At 37.9% G+C, this 26,962-nt stretch overlaps 4 protein-coding genes across 4 annotated transcripts; 2 read left to right on the top strand and 2 right to left on the bottom strand.

Moving 5' to 3' along the window:
- The first annotated feature begins 2,826 nt into the window (after positions 1-2,826).
- On the top strand, positions 2,827-4,972 carry F5B22DRAFT_84291 (endochitinase). Its single transcript, XM_047980618.1, has 4 exons — positions 2,827-3,161; positions 3,215-3,313; positions 3,375-3,424; positions 3,483-4,972. Exons 1-4 carry the CDS (start codon positions 3,040-3,042, stop codon positions 4,475-4,477), a joined length of 1,266 nt encoding a protein of 421 aa, XP_047832042.1. The 5' UTR covers positions 2,827-3,039; the 3' UTR covers positions 4,478-4,972.
- Positions 4,973-5,033: 61 nt separating this feature from the next.
- On the bottom strand, positions 5,034-7,683 carry F5B22DRAFT_601094 (aspartic peptidase domain-containing protein). Its single transcript, XM_047974585.1, has 4 exons — positions 7,461-7,683; positions 7,060-7,401; positions 5,494-6,620; positions 5,034-5,384 (listed from the first exon to the last, which is right to left on the bottom strand). The coding sequence occupies exons 2-4, from the start codon at positions 7,062-7,064 to the stop codon at positions 5,257-5,259; spliced, it is 1,260 nt and encodes a 419-aa protein (XP_047832041.1). The 5' UTR covers positions 7,065-7,401; positions 7,461-7,683; the 3' UTR covers positions 5,034-5,256.
- Positions 7,684-21,911: 14,228 nt separating this feature from the next.
- Positions 21,912-23,751, top strand: F5B22DRAFT_654276 (uncharacterized protein; the record flags this gene model as incomplete). Its single annotated transcript, XM_047979789.1, has 4 exons — positions 21,912-22,033; positions 22,570-22,936; positions 22,989-23,034; positions 23,096-23,751. The coding sequence occupies 4 exons, from the start codon at positions 21,912-21,914 to the stop codon at positions 23,749-23,751; spliced, it is 1,191 nt and encodes a 396-aa protein (XP_047832040.1).
- Positions 23,741-26,448, bottom strand: F5B22DRAFT_84157 (putative monooxygenase). The gene is made up of 4 exons (XM_047980617.1): positions 25,715-26,448; positions 25,262-25,640; positions 24,642-25,207; positions 23,741-24,589 (listed from the first exon to the last, which is right to left on the bottom strand). The coding sequence occupies exons 1-4, from the start codon at positions 25,880-25,882 to the stop codon at positions 24,032-24,034; spliced, it is 1,671 nt and encodes a 556-aa protein (XP_047832039.1). The 5' UTR covers positions 25,883-26,448; the 3' UTR covers positions 23,741-24,031.
- Positions 26,449-26,962: the final 514 nt, after the last annotated feature.

Here is a 26,962-nt window from a genome sequence, read left to right as displayed (position 1 = left end):
AGCGGCAATGTAATGGTATCACATGCACCGAGTAGAGACAGGCTGATTAAGATATATCAAACAGTTGGGAGATGATACCGAATGGGCTCGGTTGTAACATGTCAAGATCCCATACAACTGTAACGTATGCATGCGGTTGGGAGGATCAAGGCTCACAGTAGCATGCTGTGTATGGATCTGATAACAACTGCCATGGTTTACAACTGCTACCCAAGAGGCCAAGAGTCGTGACAAGTAGGTGATGAGTCGACGCCCAAGATCTCTTTGCCTTGAGACATGCATAGTCCTTGAAATACTAATCGCGCATGTCTTGAGCTCAGGCAAAACAACAATAACAAGTTTCTAGCCTCGGCGCGGCTAAGCAATCCTTCAGCAATCATAACGGCAGCTGGTTTTCATCGATCATGCCATCAAAGCTATGTTTTCTTTTGAAGAGGAAAGTGGCAATATCGTGAGATTTCGGAAGAGAGGCACTAGGCCAAAGTCGTAGCATCACGAAGTGCCACAATAGGGAACAATAGTGGATAGATGTGAGTGGTACATCCAGCCCCAGAGCTCACCAGCCCCTGACCTGCCTGAAATAGCAATGAGATTGCCGATCGGGTTTTTACCTGTCAAGGTCGCCCTTACATGGCATTTCTGGGCAGCAAGTCTACGGTGACCTATGTAGGCATCTCCAGCATGTTGTCTTGTCGTCAATTATTCCCGACTGGGAAAGTCAAAGTGCATACATACCCGGCAGTGGGCAGATAATCCCTGCCACACAAGCCCATCTAACTCGGGTCTAACTCTGTGTCGGAACCGAGTGAATGCAGTCCAAAGCAGCCAGGCTCAGGAACGAAAGATGGACGTGGCTGATCCGCAGATCGGCTCGAGAGCCTCAATCGTCGTCGACTTGCGCTGTGTGTTACTTCACTGTCTCGGGTTGGCCTATCTCCGTCTGATTCACCTAGGCGACCTGATTGCAGCTACCTAGCATTCCGAAAGGCGGGTTTCTCGTTCTTCACCGGCGCGCTTCTAGCCATCGCTGAGCTTTTTACCCAGCTCTTAGTCTAAGACATGGCGTTCAACACATGAGTCTTACCTGGGGACGGCACGGCTTATCGGGGTCTGGAGCCTAGGGGCCCTGGTCACCACCGCCCCATCGCAAATCCGGCAGACTACCGAGCTTCCTCCCAGCTTGAGGTTGCTGTCAGATCCGTCTTCGGACCGACTCCCTGTTGGCAAACTAAGTAGGTAGATAGCTTGGGAAGCCGGGGGGTGGGAAGAGCCAGAGCTACAGCTACCACGACTACGTTTGTGTTGAAACGCCACATGCTGCAACCCACGCCTTTGGGTTCGCTTATTAAGGGGGAGATAGGATAACAACTTCATTATGACGAGCGTGGTGTATAGTCGATACTACGTCACGCTGCCGAGGTTCATGAGACTCTATCTTGAGGACACCTACGATAGCATTCTCTTGCCGACAACTTCGGTGCTGCTCTCCTCATGGGCTATTGCAGTATGCACCGAACGCCGCTTCGATCACATTTCACGAGACTAGAACGGCGATATACACGTAGAGAAGCACTTCACTCAGTCCGGAGTCGCTCGCGCCGGTGGGCTTTCATCTCATCACAGCAATCGGTAACGTTGCAAAGGAAGCCCGGGGGCCATTTGATGCAACCGCGACTTAACCCAAGAGCGTGCGATAACTAGGTTACCTTTTTTTTGTCTGGGAAACTACCTAGCTATCGTATGTATGTAGTAGATGTGCGTGTATCTTCTGGGAAAAGGAGAAGGTGTGCGTTCCCCTTGGACTTTTCGCGCGAAGCGTGACCTTCCTTGGACGCAGCCGCTCATTTTCCCGGCCGGTAGTTCATTGGTCTGGACGGGAAACAGTCTGAATGAGGAAACACCTTATCAAACCGGGTATGGTGAGGATGAAATAGCCACCAAGTCTACTACTTGCGATGCGGGGGATTGGATGGGGCGCGACACCTTTGGCGTCTTGGTATGGATGGAGCTCCTGAGAAGATGAGCTCCTTCGATGTTCGGCCAGTCATCTGATCTTGCGCTTATTTGCGTTCCTACGGTCGGCTTCCTGGCGGCGAAATTTCGTGGGCTATTGCTATGGTTATATACCTAAATTTATCGCAACCGCGCGACTGAAGTAATTAAACACGCGAGCAGGATCGTCGAAGGTGCATGAGCGGTAGAGATAGATGAGATGAACTTGCTTCCTCATATGATATGATAACGCAAGCTGATGGTTGGCGCGGGACCCCAAACCAAGTCAAATGATGGTGGGGGTGTGAGGGTCGGAGATGAAGCTTCAATGCAACCTTGCCTTCAGCCATTGGCTCAACACTATGGGTAGGGCGTCTTCGCGTGAGCAGAGCATGCGACAGCGCTCTACTAGAAGGCCAGCGTCCTGATTGGCGATGGCCGTGAGATTCCCCTGAGCAAAAGTAGGCTGTTTCGTTTGCCGAGGCGTCTTGGTCTGCGCATGCAAGATACATTGATAATGCCCACCTTCCAACTGCGGACTAGACAAGCAAGAGTTACAGTGGCCCTCACCGGCGTGCCGTGGACGCGTTGGTCGAGCGGCGGATGAGGTTCATTTGCCATCGCAGCGCCAGGTAACCAATGCCGATGCAGCGATCGCGCGTGCAATATTGGCGGGAAGGATGAATGTGCTCTGTTCACCAGCCTATTCGACTCGCACGCATGGTGTGCTAGCAACGTTGCGACCTTGGTCCAGTCGCCCGGCTGGATGGAGGCGTCTGTCTAGCTGTTCCCTGGTTTGAGGTCGCCACGAGCAAGAATAGGAGCCAGCATTCCAAGGACCGGCCAGCCTATATGCCGTGTCTCACGTTCGCTTTCAACCACGTGAATAACCATCCACCAGGCCGTTCTGGGAGCATCAGATAGGAGTCGCGCAAAAGTATATATATCCCGAGGTTTGCTGATCGTCCTACATTCTAGCAGGATCAAGCATCTCTCATCAACGCTCCTTTCTATATTTTCCACTTTCTTCTCGAGAGATAAGCCAAAATGGTCTCCTTCCGAAATCTCGCCTCCCTGCTGCTTTCAGCATCGTTGGCGGCGTCTAGCCCTATCTCGGAGATCACTGAGCGGGCGGCCAACTTCAAGAACGTCGTGTACTTCACGAACTGGTAAGAACCGTAACGGTCTACATATACTTGAAAGTCGGGCTAACGAGGTCTAGGGGTATCTATGGCAGAAACTACCAGCCGGCTCAGCTGCCAGCGTCTCAGCTAAACCAGGTTCTGTATTCGTTCGCCAACTTCAGGAGCGACGGTACTGTGTAAGTACCTACTCTCTTCATTGCTGTAACTAAAAGGCCTCATAACTAACTGCGCACATAGCTACACCTCTGACAGCTATGCTGATCTCGAGAAACACTATGATGGTGACTGTAAGTTCCCTTGGCCACCTTCTTTCGGACGAATAGTGTTGACTAACAAACCTCGCAGCTTGGAATGATGTCGGTACCAATGCTTATGGTTGCGTTAAGCAGCTCTATAAGCTGAAGCAGGCAAACCGCCAGCTCAAGGTACTCCTCAGTATCGGTGGGTGGACCTACTCACCTGGCTTCGCTGCTATGGCCGCCTCAGATGCATCACGCCAAAACTTCGCCAAGACGGCAGTTGAGCTCATCAAGGACTGGGGATTCGACGGCATCGACATCGACTGGGAGTGGCCCGCCAGCGCGACCGAGGCGAGCAACATGGTTTCGCTGCTCAGCGCCATCCGCAAGGAGCTCGACAGCTACTCGTCCAAATACGCAAGTGGCTACCACTTCCTCCTCAGCGTGTGTCTGCCTGCCGGCCCGGACAACTATAACAAGCTGAAGCTCGCTGATATGAACTCGGCCGGTGTCGATCAGTTCAACATGCTCGCCTACGACTACGCCGGCTCCTGGGACACCACCTCCGGCCACCAGGCTAACCTATACTCCGACCCCGCCAACCCCAAGAACACTCCTTTCTCTACTGATGCTGCCATCAAGGCTTACCTCGCAGCCGGTGTTCCTGCCAACAAGATCACCCTGGGTCTCCCGCTGTACGGCCGCGCTTTCGAGAGCACCGCCGGTCTCGGCCAGAGCTACTCCGGCGTCGGCTCGGGATCCTGGGAGAACGGCATCTGGGACTACAAGGTGCTCCCGCGCTCCGGCAGCGAGACGTACGACGCCACGGCCGGCGCCTCCTACTCGTACGACAGCGCCACCAAGGAGCTGGTCTCGTACGACAACGTCCAGTCCATCCAGAAGAAGGTCAGCTACGTCCAGAGCAAGGGCCTCGGCGGCACCATGTTCTGGGAGGCCTCGGGGGACAAGACCGGCAGCGGCAGCCTGATCGCCGCGGCGTACAACTCCCAGGGCGGCGCCGGCTCCCTCGACAAGTCGCAGAACTTGCTCTCGTACCCCAACTCCAAGTACGACAACATCAAGAAGAACCTCGCTGCTTAAGTTCGAGCCGGTAGCACTTGGCGAGCGGTCGTCTGCTAGTCAGACGCACGGAGAGATTGCTTCGTGGTGATCATTGATTGATTGATTGATTGAGAGCACTTCGCATGTTGGTTGGATGGTTTGCATCGGCGGGGCGCACAGGATCGGGTTGGATTTGAGGACAGACCTTACTTACGCTCGCTTCATTTTTGGGATACCCTGCTTACTCTCGCTTTTCACACGAACGGGGGCTGCTTGGTGCGGTATGATCCACATGTATATATTCTTCGCTTCTGGTATATATTGACACTTGCCCGTTTTGATCACTTATTCCGTGCTCTGCATAGTTCGAATGTTACACCTTTGTCGCCGTGTGAAATGCTTGATGGTCCTCATCGGCCTAGCGCCAGTCAAACTGGCCTATGCTGAGATGATTTGAGACAACGTGCTACCGAACAAGCGTGATTTGGCGACTGTTTCGCTACACGAGTATTGAAATTTTCAGCGGTACTACAAGATACCTACCTAGGTAGCCAAGCAAGGAGGTGTCAGTGGATGCGGGGTTTTCTGTGAAAGGTGAGAGTATCACGCGCTCTGCAAATCTCATCTTACATACGGAATAGAGTAAGATTTGCCATTCAATTATTCAGACGCCCAGACAAGTCAAGAAGGAAAACGATATAGTGCAGCCAATCATTCATCGCATTGTCCAACGTCTAATTGTATGTCCAGACCTATTATCCCGCCCGTGAAAACCCTTTTTGCGTCTTATGCATAGTTTGTGTATGTGCCTATATACATCAGAAGTGAGCCGCGAAGCCGAGGGTGTTGTCCCCGCCGTTGAACACGACGAAGTTGCTCTTGAAGAAGATGTCGCCGTAGACTTGCAGACCGCCTGACTCGCCGGCCTGTAGACCACCGAAGCATGCTGTAGCGAATAAAGTTAGCTTGTATTATCCATTGAGGTTAATGTAGGTAAGACGGGGCAAAGAAAGGAAGAGAAAAGGTCAGGGCGGGATTGAAGATATTGTACTTACTCTGTCCAGTTGCATCGACGGGGGCGAAGCTCAAGTCTGCTCCCTTGACAGTAGCCATGGCGTTACCAACAGAGAGCTGAAGATCAGGCAGCTTGGCGTTGCAGGGGATAGTGAAGCCACCTTGCTGCTGATCGCTCACGGCGCCATCAACCTTCGAGTAGTACCCCTCGGCAACAGCAGGGTCAGCGAGGAGAAGCGTAGTGCCGGTGTCTGCGATAGCCTGGTTACCCTTGACTGAGGTCTGAGCATTACCACCATCGACCGCGAAAGAGTCGCTGGTGAACTGCCAGAAGCCCTGTGAGTTGTCGATGTCGACAAAGGTCATCTTGCCCGTGAACTTGGTCGTGTCGATGCGGCCGAACTCGTACGCTCCGTTCTCGCCGGCGCGGAGATCGGCGGTGAACAGGGGCTCCGCCAGCGAGGACTTGACGTTGTCAAAGAACGTCTTCTGCTGCTGGGGCTGGACGGTGTTGATCGAGCTGAATGCGAGGCCGAGTAATCCATCTGTGGCAATGTCGTTGACGAAGGATTGGGTCACGGCGGTGGCTAGCTCGACGGCTTGCGCCTGGACTTCGGCGCCACCGATGTTGACGACATCTGTACCGACAATGCCCTCGGCACCTGAGCCGTCACCGTACTGGATCTGGAATTGAGCATTCTTGATGAGCTTGAAGTTGGCGGAGCTAGCGGGATCATAGAGTGCGTGGCCCTGAGTGGCGGCGGAGCTCAGCTGTGTGTTGAAAACCCAAAGGTCGGACGAGCCGGTGTCGAAGTCGAGGTTCACGACCTGTCCGCCGATGTTGACGGGTGACAAGTACTCAACGTCGTTGGCCTCGGGCACGTTCTCCACGATACCTGTGCCGTTGCTGTTTGCTACAGCCCCCTGTTGCGGAGCGGTACCGGCGCCCTTACCGTTACCCTTTCCTTTGCGGCCATGGCCTTTACCTTTCCGGCCTTCGGCGGTGGCGCTGAAGCCTCCTGCATTGGGGCCATTGCCCATCCCCTTTTGTATTCTCGGCTCTCGCTTTGAGATAAGCTCTTCCTGCTTCTCAACAGCGTTGAGGAGCGAGGCCGGTACGGGCATACGGTATTTCCGCAGGGTTTTCAGGAGAGCTCGAGGCCCGTTCCTAGGAGCTGCGTTCAGATTTCGGACACGTTCGACTTTATAGACACCTCGCTTCTCAATCGGGTTGGTCGGCGAGGCAGCGGCAATGGCCAAAAGGCCATATGCCAAGAGTAAGACGGTAGAGAGAGAATGCATGATGAAGGTGAATGCAAAATGATTTCTTGAAAAGGATGACCACTCCAGGCAGTGAAGAAGAGAAGGTGAAGGAAAGTGCTCAAGTCGCTATGATGAAAGTCGTGGGGACGTGTTCAACAATGTACAAGAAAGGAAATGCTATGATGGCGATGCAATGGAAAAGGGAATATGGAAAGGGAAAGAAACGGCCAGCCAGATAGTACGAAGAGAAAGAAACACAAGAAGCCTTGCCAAGAGAAAAATGAGTTGGGTGAGAGGCCGAGACGGTATGATATATATACCAACGAACACCAGCACGAACTTACCACATAGCCGCGAAGGGAGGCCCGCCTCAGGCCCCAGGCTCCGCGGCCCATCACATCATTCCCCTGGCTGTGGGATGATGCCCGAATACCTCAAACCTGGTAATACAGTAGATCGCGCCATTGATGGGGATGGCGTCCCTGGTATGGGTTTCGTCGATCCACTTTCCGAATCCAGAGCGATCGGGTTCTGACAAGCTTTTCGTTAAGCTTTTTCCAAGCTTAGCCAAGGCCCATCATAAGATGCAGGAATCCGGGGTGACAGCAGCGACCAGGGTGCTCGGGGATGGGCGAAGAACAGAGGCTTCTCAAGCAGAATTGAAACATGCTGTTGTTACAAAACCCCTAGCGATACTGGTTGGCTTCGTCATCATATCCATGTTCTGCTGATCACATCCACTCACTCATGCATTCTGGAATTGTGACACTACGTATATCATGCTGCTATAGTTATAACACTGCGGGATATGTTCGTGCTTTGGCTTCTGTTGATTCACTTAGCTTGCTTCTATAGGTATTCTGCTGTGTGTGATTTAGCGACTCTAGTATGAGCCAAGGAAGAAGTGTACTCCTAGTTACTGGTAACAGTGGTAAGTAAGCAGGTAGGTGATTTCACACTACGGAAATACTGTAAACGGTCTGAACCTCGGAGCGTTTATTCCCACAAGCAAGCGTCAGCCAACCATAAGGACACAACAGGGGCGGCTCCCAGGTCCCGCCTTGGTTTGTCCAATAGGTTAAGCCGCCAAAATCAACTTGGAACAGACAATGGCTAAACAAGGAGTCGAGACTCGTTTCAGCCCCTAGGACGCGACACCTACAGGGCTGTATTTGGCCTGGATAGGTCGATGATCTGAACATTAATCAAAACAGTTATATTTGAATAGACGATGCAAGATGTATCGAGGATGGTGTATGGTTTACTGTAATGATGACTTTTAATTACACATACTGAGTCTAAGATTAACTCTGCATAGCCCCAAATGATGCCTCTATTTGTCGCTACGCCAATTCATTTTGAGCACACATCGTAAGAACCAATCAATACGTCAACATTCTATCGGGCAGCACCAAAGTGTAACCAAGAGCCAACACGGTATAGTTTAAACCCGAGCATTTCATCCAATCCTAAAACACAAAAAATCCGAAGATGGACAGTGTCGGTCTTGATCATTGCCTGTCATGTCATCGCCATAAGGGTAAGACGCTTCCGAGTACTTCGCGATCGCAGGTGAGTTCACGGCTGTGAAGCCTGCACGAAGCAATATATAGTGATACGTCGATAGCACTCACAACCGATTCTAGTTACCTCGATGCCAAAGAGTTACATAGTCGCAGGACTTCTCTTTGAAACTTGAAACGCAGTACACGGGAGAATTTCTGATACGCTAGATTTGCTCTGCGCACTACCTAATATAGATAGATGTGCACAAGGAGATACCCTTCCATTCCCGGAATAATTGTCAGGTGTCATCATCATACGTTCCGGCTTTGTTTCTCGACCAGCGATCCATTGAGTCCACGAGTAATAGATTACACTAGAAGCCTCATCTACAAAATCCTTTTGATCGTGTGATCCTAATCGTCGGCGCTGTCACGGAACCAAAGAAGCCTAATTTCCAATATACAGCACGGACCAAGGAACATTATATATAACGCTAAAAAAGGGAATAAGAGGCGAAAACTAGAACTTCCCTCCTTATACAATAACAAAATAAATATATAAAACTATAGCTAAGCAATACTATAATAGTTTATTATACTTAAAAAATAGGTAATATCCTTCTTTAAGGATTAACTTATATAAATACTTTAAATTTACCTTTGGAATATTATAAAGTTAGGACCTTTAACCCTTAACATTTCTACCCTAACGGAATTTTTTATATATAAATATATAATTACTAATATTATTAATAGCTACTTAATAATTATAATAGCTTTATAAAATTTAAACTTAAATGCTATAACTTTAAGGGATATATTATAAGGATTTATAAATACTTTAAAATAGTTTTAATAGCTCTTTTAATAATTATTACTTTATATAATAGATATAATACCTTAAATTATTACCTTAAAGGAAAATATAAATATATTAATAAAGGAATTTAAATAAAAAGATATTAAATATAAAGTATATTAAAATTTAATATAATAATAAATAAATATAATAAAATAAACCTATATTAAAGTTTTAACTTTAAAAATTATATTAATAAATAAATTCTAAATAATAAAAAATATTAAAGGAAACTTATAATAATAAATAATAATTAATAAGCTACTATTTTATAAATGCTTTAAACCTTATTTAAAGGAATTTAATTAATAATAATTTAAACTTTAATATTAATTATAATCCTTTTAACTCTATTAAACCCTTTTCCTTTATTATTAGCCTTTTAAATAAATTTAAAAATTATATTAAGTTTATCTATTATATAAAGATTTAATATTATAATATTAATATTAAATTATTAATAATATATTATTAAATATAAAAAGAATTAAAAAGGGAAACCCTTAATATTTAATAAATTAAAACTAAATTTAAATAAATAATAAGTTAAATATATAATTTAATAATTAAAAATATAATTAAAACTAATATTAAATTAAAAAGTATTTTTTAATAAATTTAATAATAGGTTAAAAAAGTAATAAATAATTAAGGAAAATTTAAAAAATAAATATAAATAATATATAATAACCTATTTAAAACGTTAAATAATTTATATATTATTATTAATATATATATAAAAATAATATAAAAATTTAAAAGTTTAAAATAAAAGGATGTATTTTATATTAACTTTATTTTTAAATTTATTAAATTAATAAAAAAAAGTAAATAATTAAATAAATAATAAATAAAAGGGTTAAAAGTTAAAATTAATATTAAATTATAAAAAGCTTTTATTTTATAAATAAATTAATTAAAAGGAAATAATATAATAAAATAAATATAATTATTATATAACCTTTTTAATAATTTAATAAACTTTAAGTTTTAAAAGAAACGCCCCTTTTATTTAATATAAATAAATTATTTAATATATACCTTAATAGCATTAATTAAATAGGATATAAATAACCTAATATAGTCACGGCTCCTAGCCTTTGGGCTAGCCGTACGGATGACGTACGGTTACGTACGGGTGATAGTTCTATTCTGTAGCCTAGTCAATAGCCCTGCCGGACCTCCGGAAGCCTATTCAGCCTACCGTAGCGTATATAGCCTAGTTGACGAAGGTCATGACCTAGTAAGTCATCCTTTACTTCGTCACCTTACAATTAATAGTGTGTTTCCAGTATTCACCGACGACACTGCACATCGCGCCCGTCGTGACAAATATAATTAAATAAAATTTATATTAAGCAATTTAAACTACCCTTAATAAATAAAAAAAAGATAAAAAAATAATTATTAAAGCTATATTTATATTATAAAAGTATAAAATATTTTACTTTATTTTATTTATTAATAATAAAGGTAAAGTAAAATTATAAATAAATACTACTATTTAAATACTTAAATAGAAATAAAGTAAAAAATATATAACCTTTAATAAAAGTTATAATTAAAGGTATAATAAAAAAAAAACTAAAAATAAATAAATAAATCTATATATTAAATTAATAAGCTTTAATATATTCCTTTATTTTAATACTTTAATTAAACTATATAATAAAATAATAATTAAATATTAAACCTTTATTAATTTAAAATGTTTATTATAAAGCTTTATAAATATAAAATATATATAAACCTATAAAATATTAATTATAACTATAATATAATTAAAAGTATTATACTTTATAAATAATATTAAAATAAAAATAATCTTTAAATAATATATAATATAATATATATTAAGAAACTTTATAAAAACCTTAATATTATATATATAATTATTAAATAAGCTAAATATTATATCACGGGTAGGTTAAATCTCAAAGGTCAGGTACAATGTCATAAGTCTCTTCAGTCTCATAGTAGGTATTCAACAAGACTAAAGCTTAAAGAAGGGAAGAATCTCCTTCGAAGCGTGTACGGGAAGGGTACGTGATATATGCGAAGTACAGGTACTCCAAGAGCCTTAGGATACCGTGGTATAACATATTATTTTAAAATTACTATAGCTTTAATACTATAACCTATAAATTAATTAATAATTAAATATATTAAAAATATATAAAATAAAAATATAAAAATAAAAATATAAAAATAAAAATATAATAAAACGTTATTATTATAATAAAAAGATATATTTAAACTTATAAACTAATTTAAAAAAAACCTATAATTAGGACCTATATTATAAATAATTATTATATTAATAATAAAAACCTATTAAAAAAATAATTAAATAAAGATATAAATTTTTATAATATTAAACTTTTTACTTTTATATAAAGTAAAAAGTATTATAATTTAATTTATACCTATAGTAAAGTTTTATATATTAATTAACTTATTTAAAAAGGTAAAATAATAAAAGGCGGAAATAAAAAATAATTATTTAATTAAAGATATTATATTAAATACCTTTATTAAAATACTATAAAGCATTTTAATAGGAAAAATAAATAAAAATAATAAAGTATTACTAAATTACCTTTAAACCTATTAATAATAGGTTAATAAAGCATTATAGCTATAATAAATAATAAATTAAAATATTTTTAAATATTTAAAAAATAAGAAATCCCTTATAAAAAAGAATATCTTTATTAAACTATTAAAAAAATATTATAATTTAATTAAAGCTTTTTTACTTTAAAATATAAATTAATTATTATTATATTAACTATTTAACTATAGGATAAATATAATATTAAAGAAATCATTATTTAATATAATAATAAAATTAATATCCCCTTTAAAACTTTTAATAATTTAAAAATATTTAAATGATTATTTAATAAAAAAGTTTATATAAATTAATATATTATTAATAATAATACTTATTTTCCTTATTTAAAAGTTAAAAAGGGAAATAAAGGTATATATAAATTATTAAAGATTAAATAATATAATAGTCCAAAATCGGTACCCTATTTTATTAATTTATAAAATGTTAAATATATTATATTATATTAAAATTTATATTAAAGTAAATATTATAATAGCTTTTAATTACTTTTAAATTATTTTTAAAAATAAATAAAAAACTACTTTTATTATTAAGTTTAATTTATTTAAATATTTAATAATTAACTTTAATATAATAAATATATTAAGCTTATTTTAATATTATATTAATAATATTTTATTTAATATCTTTAATAAATATATTATAATATATTTAAATAATATCCTAATTTATAATAATTAAAAGTAAAGTATAAATAATATATTTATAAAGTATTAAATAAACTTATTAAAGCTAGGTTAATTATTAACATTATAAAGTATAAATTTAATATTATTAAAATAAAGTACTTAAGCTTTATTATTTTTATAAAAGATATTATAATAAATTTTAATAAAGTATAAATAATTTTAAATTAAAAGTTATTTAAAATATTAAAGGAATTATAATAATTTATAAGCTTTATAAACTATTATTAATATTTTATTTAAAGCTTTTTATAAATAGTAAAACTATTTATAAACTTTATATTTAAAAGTAAATAAATTACCTCTTTAAACAATAATATAATAAAAGTATTTTAAACTTTAAAAAAAGCTTTTATAATAATATTAATATTATTTTATTATAATTCTTTAAAAAAGATAATAATAAAAGTAAATGCTTTAAATTAAGCATTAAAAGGGGTACTTTTTTTAAATTAATAAAGTAGGTTAATAATACCTAATTACCTTTTTTTTAGTAAAATATTCCCTAATTAAATATAATTATAAAATCTATAATAAAAAGTTATTAATAATAATAAAGGCATTTAAAAAATAATAATTAAAGCTATAAAGCTATAAAGATATAATTAAAGTTATTATAAATTATAAAACCCTTTAATACTTTATTATTATAAAGCTATTAAATTAATAGTAAATCTATTAATTAAAATTTTTAAACAACTTTAAGTTTTAAATAGTTTATAGATTAAAAAAGTATATTATAATCCTAAATATACTATTTTAAAAGTAAAGCTATATATTAAAAAATAAATAGGATATAATAAATAAAAGAGTAATATATTAATATAAAGCTCTTCTTTTATTAAATAAATAAATAAAATAAAAGTATAATAATATTATTTTAATATAATTATTTTTCTTTAATAATAATAAATTAATAAATATTATTATAAACTAAATATATTAAAATTCTTTATTAATAATAAAGCTAATTAATATAATAAAAAATTTAAAAGTTTAACACTTCCTTAATAAAATAAAGGTAAAATTTAAAGTATTTATAAATAATTATATAATAAAATAAAATTATATTTATATAAAAAAATATTTAAATATTTTTAAAAATATAATAATAAAGTTAAAAATTATATATAAAATATTTAAATTAATATAAAAGTTAAAACCTTTTAAAATACTTTTATTTTTAATTAAGGATATTTTAAAATGTAGCTACTTTTATTAAAAGATATTACTTATATTAATAAATTAAGAATTTTAAAGTAATATTAATTAAGTTATTTAACCCTCTTTTAATATTATATAAATTATAAATAAATATATTAATAAATTAAATAAACCCCTTATTATTATATACTTAAAACAATATAAAATATAAATTAATTCTAATTATAATAAATAAATTTATAAAAATAAAATACTTTATTTTAATAATAAATATAATAATAAATATATTAATAAAGGTTTTTATAATATAAATATATTATTTATATAATATATTAGAAATAATTATATTAAATAAGGGCTTATAATTTATATCCTACTTTTAAAAAGAATTAAATTACTATTTAAGTATATAGTTATATACCTTAATAATATATTATTTAAAAACTAATAAGTAAATAAAAATTATTAATATTATAATAAAATAATATTTAAAAGCTTATTATAATTATTATTAAAATAATTAAATAAATTAGCTACTTTTAATTAAATTTATAATAAATAATTAAATATTTAAAACTATAAAATTAACCCCCTTTTTTATAAATTATAATTAATACCTTATTATAAAAATTAAATTAATAGGGGACTTAATTAAAATTAAAATAAAAGCTTAATAAAATAAATTCTTAACTATATTAAATATAATTAATAAAATTTAAAAAATAATACAAAAAGTTAAAATATTAATAATTATATTTTAAAAATATTATATTAAAAATATAAATATATATTAATTAAATACCTTAAATTATATAATAGGAAATAAAGTTTAAATTAATATAAAAAATATTAAAATAAGTTAATTTATATTAAAATTAAAAAATAAATAAATAAACCCCTTTAAAGTAATAAAAATATACTAATAAACTATAACTATATAATTACTTTAATAATATAAAATATTTTTAATATTTTATATATTATTAATATATTTAATAAAAAAAGGCTTTTTAAAATAATAATAGGATTAAAAAAATAAAATAATTATTTAAAAAAATCCTAAATAGTAAAAAAAAAAGAAGTATAAAATTTAAATATAAAATTAAATAGCTAGCTTTTTATTAATTAATTTAAAAATTAATAATAAACTTTAAAGGCTATAAAAATAAACTAATAATATTTTATTACTTTAACCTCTTTAAATTAAAATTATTATATTAATTAAAAATAATTTAAGTAAAATAATTATTAAAAATTATATATTTATTAAAGTAAAGGTATAAATAACGAAATATAGGTTATATATAAAAAGAAATATAAGGAAAAACTATAAATTTATATAAAGAAAAGAAGAATTATTTTAAAAATTTATTAAAAAAAAGATTAAAAATTTACTATTATAATAAAGGTAAATTAAAAAGCTATAAATAATAAAAATAAAGCAGTTAAATATTAAAGTACTACTTAAATTAAAATTAAACTAAATTAAACTAAATTAAATAAAAAAAAAACTAAAGCAAAATGAAATAGGTATAAAAAAGTTAAAAAAAATAATAAAGGTTAATAAGATTAAAACTTATATTATTAAATTAAACTTATACTTTTTTTAATTATAGCTATATTAATTTAAAATTAAATTATTTAAAAAGTAAAAGGGAAAAAGTTAAAAATTTTAATAACTTTATTATTATTAAGCTTTATAGCTATAAAGTTAAATAATAAAAAGTTTTAAATTAAAATATTAATATTATTATAATAAAAAAATAATGAAAATAAAAAATAAAAAAATAGAAATAAAAATTTATTAAAAGAAAATTGCAAAAATTTTCCTTAATAAAATATTAAGTTATAATAATTATATTTTTAAATTAAAAATAAAATAATTAAAAGTTCTTTTAAATATAAACTTCTTTTTTATTATTAAAATAAGGATATAATTATAAAGTAAGGATAAATTAATAATAATAGTTAAAATAAATATTATAAATAATATAATCCTTTTAAAAAATAAAAAAAAAATATTAATAAATATTAAAAAAATAATTATATAAAGGTAATATATACTATTTTTATTTTTTTAATACTTATAAATATATATATTTTATATATTTCCTTTTTTATATTTTTAAATATAAAAGTAAAATTAATAATTAAAGTAATAACTTTATAATATAATATTAATAAATATATATATTAATATAATATAATTAAATTAATAATAATAATAATAATAATATTAATAATATATTAAAAATTAATATATTAAAATAAAAGTAAATTTAAATTATAAATATTTCTAATTATTAAAAGCATTATTTATTTAAAAAATATAATTAAAAATTAAAAATAATAAAAAAAATTATAAAATAAAAATAAAATATTAATAAAATATAATTAATATATTAATTTATATAAATTATAGCATTTATTATATTAAATATAATAGATTAAAGAAATATTACCTTTAAATATATATATAAAGTAAAATAATATTACCTTTTAAATAGTATTACCCTTTTTATAATATATATTAAGGTTAATTTAAAGGTAATAAAGGTAAAACTTTTTACCTATAAAAATAAATATATATATTAATATAATAGTAATAATAATAAATAAAAGAAAATAAAAAAAGGTATAAATAAGGTATTTAAAAAAACCTTTTTTAAAAAATTAAAAATAAAGCTAAGTATTATAATTATAAAAAGGTAATAAAATAAATATAAAAAAGGAAAAAAAAATAAAGAAGTATATAAGGTAAATAATTAATTAATATAATAAAAAATTCTACTATAAAGCTATAAAGCATTATTATACTACCTTAAAAAAAATACAACTTAAAATAAATAATATAATATATATATTATATAATTATATTATAAATAAATTTAAATTTATATAATTAAAGTTAATTATATTTAAAAAAGGGGAATATTATTATAAAATTAAAGAAGTTTAATTTTTAATATATAATATAAATTAAAAAATATTATATATAACGTTAAAAAAGGAAATAAGGGGTAAAAATTAAAACTTCCCTCCTTATATAATAATAAAATAAATATATAAAACTATAGCTAGGTAATACTATAATAGTACTATTACAGTACAGTATTATATAATAAGTGTAAAGATGTTAAGCCTTTAACTTAATAACTTGTCGTTACCTTTTGGTGGCGTAGTAGCATAATACTACACTCCTTATATTATTCCGTAACAGTTTATTAAATCATACGGTTATATATTCGATTCTATAATTAGGCAGCTATATTTTATTTATAGAGGGATTAGGGACCCCTTATATAAATAACCTTTAGCGTAATTTTTAAAGGTAGAGAACTTAGCTCGTTTATATAATTGGAAAACTACTATAGGGGTTTTTAGGTATTAACTATATATATTACCTTTGGATATGCACTTCTTTATATGCAATCGGGTCGATTACATTTAAAGTAAGGGGTACTGTCATAGTATAGTATTATATAATGAATACAGAGACATCAAACCTTCGACTTGATAACTCGTCGTTACCTTTTAGTGGCGTAGTGGCATAGTACTGCACTCCTTATGTCATTCCGTGACAGGCGCTTTCTCTGCCCGGTGAGACGAGATTCAGATCTGTCTCTGCCCCGAAGCGTCGCGCGTCAGCACTCACCATCTGTCCTACCTCGCTTCTTATATCTAGCAGCATCTACTGCTCTTCCATCCCCAAGACAGTACATAAATGCGACTGTGGCGGCCTCAATTGCGTCATCTGGGCGTTTGCCGAACACCTGCGCCACGGATCGGAAACATGATTTCCACTCACAGCCCCCAGATCTGCCAAGACGTGACCCGCATCAACCCGCATCGTCATGGAGTGCCGAAGGGATCAACCACGGTTCCTAAGTATATCATCTCTGTGTCAGCTCTCAGGTACATGCACCTTCCTATTCGTCTATGGTTAACTATCATAAGATCCTCCAAGGACTATGTCCAACTTCTTGATACTGAATAGCTGTAGTTCTATTAGCTGGATAACTTGCTTAAAATGATGCAATGTGCCCTGAGAACTCTTTGATCAAAGAACACGATATGCAATATATGCTCGAATAAAACAACAGCGGCGAGCCATAGAGCTGCAGCCGGTCTGACAGCGTTCGCAAGCGCCAATATATGGATACAGTGAGTAGGGCCACCTCCTATTTGATTAAGTCTTCATTCAAAATTTCTTGCTCAGCTCAGCACGCCGAACCCACTTGGGCAAGCTTGTTCGCTAACGGATACCTTGAGAGTGACTACGAACATGGTGTCACGGAACGAGTATAGGAATGTAGTGCTGTACTCGCTACGCTACCAAAAGGTAAACGTTGCTTTCAGTTCGAGACCCTGCGTCTCTATGGTACTGTGGCACATAATTCCGCCATTGCCGTAGATGAGTGTAGTTGTCAATGCTTACGGTCACCCACACCTAAAGAGATAGATAGCATCTATACTTCAATAGGCATTTATACAGCTTTCGTTACTGGGAGTCTTCACAATCGAAGAAATCAACGCATTGTATCCATGGAAAATATAGTAAAGTAACACAGGTATCCCCTTAGAAAAATATGTAACGATACTCAACATCCTATGGGCGTCGCATCGTTAAGAGGATTAGTGCGAGGATTCAGGGTAGAGTTTCGAATGACTATGTGCCGTGTATTGCTCTGTTGTGGTGAATCTAGGGTGGCACTGTGTATTTATCATGGGGGTGGTCGTCGGAAGAGTACTCCCCAACGTCTAACCCCAAGAACTAGATATGTACCTAGATTGAATCATGAAGTAAGGACTGACTAAATACGTAGGAAATCGTTCATACCTATAACAAATATACCTTCCTTGCCTTTATTATCATGCAGCTTACACTACTCGTTTGCCTCACCTCTTCGAGCCCTCCACGCCTCATGAGCTCAGCTTTGTCCAGATCACCTGACTTGAGAGAAACAGCTACATAATATAATAAAACGCAGTCTAGATCACAATATTGCTTCTTGTGTGGCGAAAGACCTATATATGTTCAGGCCAAGTTGTATCGTGTAAGCACAATACATGGCTATTGCATCAGATTCCCTACTACTACAACGCCAGTGCGCAAGACCGGCGAAATAATGGAAAGAGGTTCTCACAAGATTCCAGAGCATGTTTTTTGATAACGTAATCGATGGCCATGACTTAGACAATATTTTATCAGGTCCTCATTCCCCCTGATCATGATCGCTTGCATTATACTAGCAATTTTTGTAAAACTTTTTGTTTTTGTAAGACCCTCAGACGCTACGTGGGGGGGACTTAGGCTTGTTACAGTGAACTATCCCGAACCATACCAGCACAGCTCCCTCCGTGGGACACGGTGCTCCAAGCATGTAAATAGTCTAGTGTGCCAATAGAAGTCAAAGGTCAACATAAAGCCTAATGCTTCTGAATCCTGGCCACTTAGTCGACTGGAGAGCCTCAAAAGCCATGTCTGTGCGTGTTAGACGTGTAACCTCTGTACGAAGCTGAATATGCAGTTCGCCTTGCACTTCGGCCGTACGAAGGACCTGTTCATGATCTTTCAAGACATGCAGGCAATATTGGGCAATATTGGAAAATGAGGTTATACAGACTTCGCTTCTTGAAACAGACCCCAGAGACCTAGGCGGTCTGGGCTGGCAGACCAATTGTATATAGAGTTAAGTCAAGCCACCAACAGCCGAGAGATGTTGGTTGGTCAAGGACTCATGCAGCCCTAGTTGTTCATTGTAATCTGAATTGCCTAGATTCCAAGCCCAGTATTCCTGCCCTTGTTATAGTGCGGATAAGTGTTGACAAAGGTTCCCATGGAGGTTAATGAGAAATGCAAATTAAATCCTAGCTTTACAAAGCCTTTCACACTAATACTTATACAGAGAGCTTTGGATACGAGTAGATACGCATAGCGCTCCATGTAAGATTAGTAGTATAAGATTTGAACAGAGTGAGATCTGCTAAGTTATTGAGCGGAGCGTGTCAGCGCATTAGGATATTAGCGTATCTGGGAGAACTTATAATGATCTCTGTAGGGTAGTTAGGCTTTTATCGATCTTTTCAAGATCTGCAGTCTTTCCAGTCTTTCTGTTCCTTAATGACCGTCAACGGTTACTGCTAGAACCATTCTATTCAAGTCATTTCACTTAAGAAACCTTGTGTTGCGTTGCCGCCAAAGATAATACAAGTCCCTAGACGACAGTCCCGCCTTCAGATACCTAGCCCGCAAGTCTGGAAAGCTTTGGTGTTTCACGAGCCTATCCTCAAGTTTGAGAGTATCATCGCCTTGTTGTGAAAACAGTTTACTCTGGACTAGCTAAAGAAACGCCTAGAGTATAATCTTGTATCGCGATTCTCTTAGCTAATCGTAAATTTCATTAGCGTAGGTGGGAATATCCTCCGTAGCTCCAGAGAAAGAAAAGGTTTCCTGGTTATCTTTTCCCTCTAGCATCTCTGGACCTCACGAAACTGGCGACGGCTAGTAGGAAATATTCCGCGGTATATGAATTTTTGCTCCTATGATATAATACAAGTCCTAACGGCGTGGGGAACGAATTGAGAAGGCTGCGGTGGCTGCGAGAGAATGAAGAGAAGTTAGATGACATCGACGGGAGATTGAATTTCTAGTCTGACTGCCACCAATGTTCTCAGGCGCAGTGGCTATGTTACATACCATCCAATAATCCCGCTTGAAACGCCAGCCAGGACATGGCATACGTAGATAGGCTCACTTTTAGGCACAAAGTGACATATATCTCAGCTACTCCAATTAAAAGACTTGTGGTAGCAGGGTGCCAGAGGGAATACCGCCAGTTGGCCATCAATTTGGCCTAATTATCTCATTTGCTGGGGAGTGGTACTTCAAACGCTAGGAAATAACATCACTAGTATTCATAGATTAATTAACTAATCTAGATAGCTATACTCCAGATGAACGTCGCCGCACAACATGGTCATACATTATGGAAGATCTTAGAATATCCCTTTCCAAATATTAAACAATCGTAGTACACCAACAAGGGAGATATGAATTCTGCTTTTGATCACTTTGGCCGAGTCGTGGATGCTCAATATTATTGCTCTGGTGGCAAATTACGGTGGGAATCGCAGTGCTTTCTGTACCTACGATCAAAGCGAATCCCATCATCCCTCAGCATCGTTTCTCGAAGCTCATGGCCTTTTATGTCCTTCCGTTTGTGGTAACCTAGGTAGGCTGCGCTAACGTCACCATGACCATCAGCACCCCTTGAGGTTACCAGTTTTAGTTTATATCACTTGTACGATATTTCGAAGGCGCTGTGCTTACTGATGGCAACAGGTTCGAGCACGATCCGCGTATACAGCTGCACCTTGATGCCAGTCCACAGTCTCCCAAGGATCGCCTTCATAGATACCGGGACTGGCGTTTCGAGTTCTATTCGTCTGCTTGGTGGCTGTGTTGAAGTAGGCTTTATAATCTATCGCAGCCGCCTTGGCCGCACGGTCCATATCGTGATACTCATTGCAACGCCTCACATATTCGCTGTTGAGAGGGGGGCCGTGTCTGTTCGTCTTTACCTCTAAAACGTCTCTGTAGTAATCGTTGGCAACACTCGCAGGTGCGCTTCCTTGGTAGCGGCCTGCTTCGAACCGAGGAGGAAACCCAGTTTTGAACCTCTTGTTTAAGTCGCTAGGAGAAGGTGTTCGAGGTTCGGTCCGGTTTCTCGAAGGAAATCTATGGGATTCGAACCTCGAGGAGACTGTGCGCGCAATCGTACGATCAGAGCCACTCTTTGAGAACGGGTTGGTCCGACTCGAAGTGCCCCAAACAGGCTGTCCATTGATCAAATAGTAACAGTGGCCATCTTCATCGAAATGAGGCCCGCTGTTAGATGACATGGTACTGATGATCTCTCGAGCGTTTCTATGAGTAGTGAATAGACGAAAAGGGTAGCTTTGTTTGAGACGAAAGCCCAAGAACAGTTCAATGGGAGGAAATATAAGCTCTTATACTCAGCTCGGGTAGCATCTCCATGATGGTTGCCATCTATCCAACGCCTGTCACGTCATATTCGGCCGACAAGAAGACAGGGAGAGCCCCTATATTCTGGAGGTCCAAAGAGACCAGGTCTCCTGACCGATAAAAGGGAGTCTCAGGCGGCTGACTGCTAAACACAAATGTAACAAGCGAGCTGGTGGCTACAGTGTCTAGGGAGCAGACATTGTGCATTGTCTGCTATGAAGCAGGAATGCTTGGGTGAAGACCCAAATCGTGCCACCGCACGGAGAAGCAAGGGATAGTCAAGTCGATGTTCGTTGATGGAGATGAAGAGTGAAAATGTGTGATGGAGCTAATGACATAGAAATTCATGTAATTGTAGCATATCCTAGTTTACGACGGTTATTTCTGGCTATTGCGTACATACGTACAGGGCTCAACAACATCACTACGGCGGCCGCGTATGCCTGCTCCTTATTCCACCAGCCTTCGGTCACATGTAATATGAAGGAATCAACCTGCCACGCCGGTGTTCTACAATTGAGGGGCCCGAGCACACTTCACCGCCTATCTCGTCATACCGAATGACCTCAGAGGGCCAGATACCGAGTATCGTAGTACATGACAGGTAACCTTAGGTGATACTTCAAATGCATTTCATCGTGTAGCTGTGATGACTCCTCATTTATTTCCCCGACCCCCTGAAGCTCTCCTTCTTCACCTGAACTCATACCAACTGCGTAGAGAGATCTACAATCTTTCCTCTCAACTGATTTACAGGCTATGCGGAAATACTCACCCCGAGGATGACTCAAGGTGATGGGCTTCAGCCAAGCCCCATAAATGGGCTGCCAGTCGAACTACTAAGAGAAATACTGGAATCTCTTCCGGTTGTCTCGTCATTACATGCAGCTGTCTTGTCATGTTCATTGTTCTACTGCGTATTTTTAGATGTCGAGGAGGCAATCACTACTAGAGTTTTATCAAACCAGATAAGTGCCGATGTGCTTCCCGAGGCCACGGCGGCGTTCGAGTCTGCGCAGCTACACCCACATAACCCAGACTCTAAGTGCTTTCAAGCTATCTTAGACTTTGTCGCTCAATACCTTCACCAGCGATCAGTACATCCTAGGCTATGGTCATTACAAAATGCGCTCCGGCTTAGTCGATTACATTCCTGCGTAGACGCAATTGCCGACGACTTCTTGATCGTCGCCCTGTCACACGGTCCGCTCAAGCGGTTGAACTTACCCCCAACGCTTCAGGAGCGTTGCCGTATAGAGCGAGCACTATATCAATTCGAGATTCACTGCAACCTATTCCGCGAAATTCCAGGAAAGAGGTCCTCAAACATAAAATCAACTGTATACAGCGAGCGGAAACGGCTGTTCTTCGCGAAATTTGCCCCCTAACGAGCAGCTTGGCTGCATTCACGATTTTCTGGTAAGAACCGTTTCACCATGTAAGTTCCCCTTATTCCAAGTAGTCAAAGAAAGGAGTTAAGGCTTACTTCAATAAACTAGCGTTTAACGATGTCGCGGAACACGACGTTGACTGGGGTTCCGCGAATGTAGAGTATGACAATCAAATCGACAACTCCTTCATCCAATTTGTTTTATCGCTAGGGCTGGAGAAAATACACGAGATTTCCCGCGCAGAAACCTATGAGGAACGATATCGGGCCCTAGACGCTAACAATTGTCCGAACTTCAACAGTGACTTCCTTTATGCGGGATTGGAAGAAGAAGCAAATGAGCAACATCCTGATGGTGTTGAGTTAGGAGAAATAACGCCAGAGAACGAAAAGTTTTATATAAAGCAGCCGTTCTACAACGACCTGAATTCTGGCCCGAAGAATGCCTGGAGGTGGGCACACATAGAGGAGCTTCAATCACATTGGGTTTATCAAGAGGATCGTGCAGAGCTTCGCGAGTGGGGATATGTGATGTGGGACCAAGTTCGCCTGGACATGACCGGTGTCTTGCAAGGGCCCTGGGAAAATACCCTTGAAAAAGATCCGGTGCTGGAGGAGCAAGAAGCCGGGAGGGAACGAGGGTATATGCAGAATTCATGGGAACAGAGGGAATGGGTTTCAAAGATGGGTGGGAGTGGCTGGTGGAGTTGGGGAGATCGGAGCAAGTTGAAATGGAATAAGTCTAAGAAGACTCCTTGGGACTGATCCAAGAGCTCTTATGCGACCATAGATCTTACACCGCAGTCGCTTCAGGAGGTTTGAGAGAGGATACGTTTGATAATACTGTCGCTAGTGGACAAGGTATATTAGTGCTTCTGAACAGATGTATTGGGAAACGGACATTGTCGCCTTCTTAGTTGATCACTCATGGGGTTTAAAGTTAAAGAGTCATCTATAGATAATAACGTTACGTATGTAATATCATGGTGTTCAAGTATGTTTCCAAACTACACCTGCTTACTGCTCACGCATCCATATTTCCTTCTTAGCGTAAGCTTCCCAAGGGTGATCTCTGGTATATCACATACGCCACCGCCGCAACGCTTGTCGAAGCAACTAGCCAGCTGCCAACGCCAAGCGACTTTGGTGCAATAACAGCAGCGGTGGGCTGCGAGGTAGAAAACTCGAAGTCGCGCCAGGGAATAAATATACTTCGGAGCCAGTACTTGAACTGGAAATCAGGGTACATTGTCGTGTTGCGTCCGTTCTTAGGGTCCAATGCCCAGGAGCTGCATCCAGATGACCAAACTAGATTCTTCAACCTTTCTTGTGTAGTGTTGATGTCGGCTACTTCGGCCTCGGGCTTCAACCTCACTACATCCGTCTTCTGCCCAATCACAGGAAGTCGAGACCGCTGCGCCCTAAGCGCATTCAAGATGGGCTTGATAACTCGGAGGGTGAAGCCGATCTGACACTCAGTGGTGTATGTTACGCTTCCATGACCAGAGGCCGTATTAGGGCCCATCATAATGAAGAAATTAGGGAATCCGGACAGACAGGTGCCGAAGTACGCCGATGCCGACCCTTCACTGACTTTATCCCACTAGTAACCGACTTATTAGTGGTAACCTCTTGTCGGATCGAGCTGAACTTACATGATCCGCAACAGTGAGACCATTTTCTCCGCATATGTTGAGGGCCACCAAGGGCCGGAGAACCTGAAAGCCGTTCGCGAGGACAATGGCGTCTGCAGTCACGACTCTACCGGACTTCGTGCGCACTCCGGTTTCAAAAATCTCGGCGATAGGATCTTTGTACACTAGTTCAACATTGTCACGGTGTAGAGAGTCTAGGTAATCTGTATCCATGACGCGGCGTTTACATCCGATTTCGATCTTCGGAAGAAGAAACTCATGGTACTTCTCAGGAGACGTTCTCCGAATATACGCCTCGAAATATTTCTTATACAAGTCCCGAATCGGCGCACCACTCTCGATAGGGAAGCTCTTGAAGTCACATTCTGTATAGTAGTTCTGTACGAAGCGGTAAGTGCGCATGGCTAAGGGAACCCATCTCATAGTCCACTGAAAGAGACTTGAATGAGCTGGATTAGGGCGCTCCAAAACCCATTGTGACGAGCGTGCGAATTGTGTTACTTTCTTTACAGCTCCGTCGCCTTGGCTTATGGTTGGGATAACTTGAGTCGCGCTGCATCCGTTACCTTCCCATCGTTAGTCCATAAGCGTACCGATATGCAAATAAAGAGAACACAAACCGATGATGACGACTTCTTTATCCTTGTAGTCGAATGAATGGTCCCAGTCGACGGTGTGGAAGATCGGGCCATGGAAGGATGCGACCCCAGGGATACCACTCGGATTTGGCACCGACAGGAAACCGACGGCGGAAACAAGGATCTTGCACCTGTGGTTATATGTGTCTGAGGTCTCCAAGTTCTTGACAGATACCAGCCATGTGCCGGACGACTCATCCCAACGTGCTGATGTTACGATGGACTGGAATCTGATATGTTTCCCAATGGAGTACTTATCCGCGACATCCTCGTAGTATTGGAGAATCTCGGGCTGCAGCGGATACTTGACGGACCAGTTCGGATTCAAGGCAAATGAATATTGGTAGTAGTGCCCAGCAACCTTGTCGCAATATCAATTTAGAACAATTGTCATCCTCAACATGAAGTCACCGAAAGAAAAAGGGGGGAAATTACATCTACGCCACACCCGGGGTACGTATTCGCCGACCACGTGCCGCCGATCCGACTTGATTTCTCGATGACTTCGAAGTTCCGGTGCCCGTATTGCCGCACAAGCTGAACGGCGAAAGCGAGGCCGGACATGCCGGCGCCGACAATGATGATATCTGTATCGAGATCCATTCTGAAACGTAGAGACTGAGTTAAAAGCCACGTTCTCGGACTTCACACTTTCCAAGATTTGTGAGAAGATTAGATATTCAGGAAGAATCTCCGATTCCGCTCACGGCCTCCGCAGAACCAGCTAATATGGGAGCTAAGCGAGCCCGGAGGAACAGGGTGAATACTACTCTACCTAAGGCTGAAGGAGGGGTGTCTTGGCTTTTCATCGCCTGAAACGTATCTGAAGGGAATAAGTTTTAAGATGGAAAATATGAACTGAATTGCTATTTTGATTGGATTTTCTTCCCCGCGGGAGAGATGCTGCGGGAAGACAATAAACTTTAAGCTTTATTCCCGCTCACCCCCCACACACTTGCTGATTTTAGAGGTAATAATCTGCGAACCCCCATTTTTCCTTCAGCGCACTGCCAGCACCTGCGTGATAGTCGAAGGAGGAAATACTTACGGTAGTATGTTGATGAGTGCTGAATGCAGTATCCGTTACGCTGTGCATACGTCACTACCTTGCGTGGTTAGTAGGTATCCTAACTAGGCAGTTAACGCCATAGTAATTTCTCAGCTTTATAATAAATGCGGTATTTCCCGTTTGGTAACAATGATTCCACATCTTGCTTGTTTCTGATGAAAATCATTTCTTAACAGACCCCTGTCTACGTATATGTTGAACGTAGGTAGGGCTACATAATAACCGTTAAACTGCTCGAACGTCCGAGAGTATAAATGTTCATCCTACTCAACACACGGTTATAGTTAGGACTAAGCATGACCAAGCATAATACATCCGTGGGGATAGATTTTCGGTGAGCTCCCGGCGCCGGCCCCGGAATGGAGCGGCAGGTAATTAAGAGACAAACTAACCTAGCTTAACCCAACCTCATCCGAGATCATCTGTGGCTCACCACCAAAGCGCCTCATGCATGTTGCATAAGCAAAGAGTCATGGTCATCCAATTAAGGCATGGCCATTAAACTAGAGCATCAAGTCTGCCATAGCAGGCAACACATATGATAACTAGCAATATATTGTAGGTAGGTGAAGAGACCTTCTAACAAGTTGACTAGGAGCAGAGGTAAGATCCTA

The sequence above is a fragment of the Xylaria bambusicola genome (genome assembly GCF_022495145.1).
Source record: "Xylaria bambusicola strain CBS 139988 unplaced genomic scaffold F5B22scaffold_14, whole genome shotgun sequence".
NCBI lineage: Eukaryota > Fungi > Ascomycota > Sordariomycetes > Xylariales > Xylariaceae > Xylaria > Xylaria bambusicola.
Note: the sequence above shows the minus strand (reverse complement) of the source record. Positions and strands in the feature narration are given on the sequence as shown.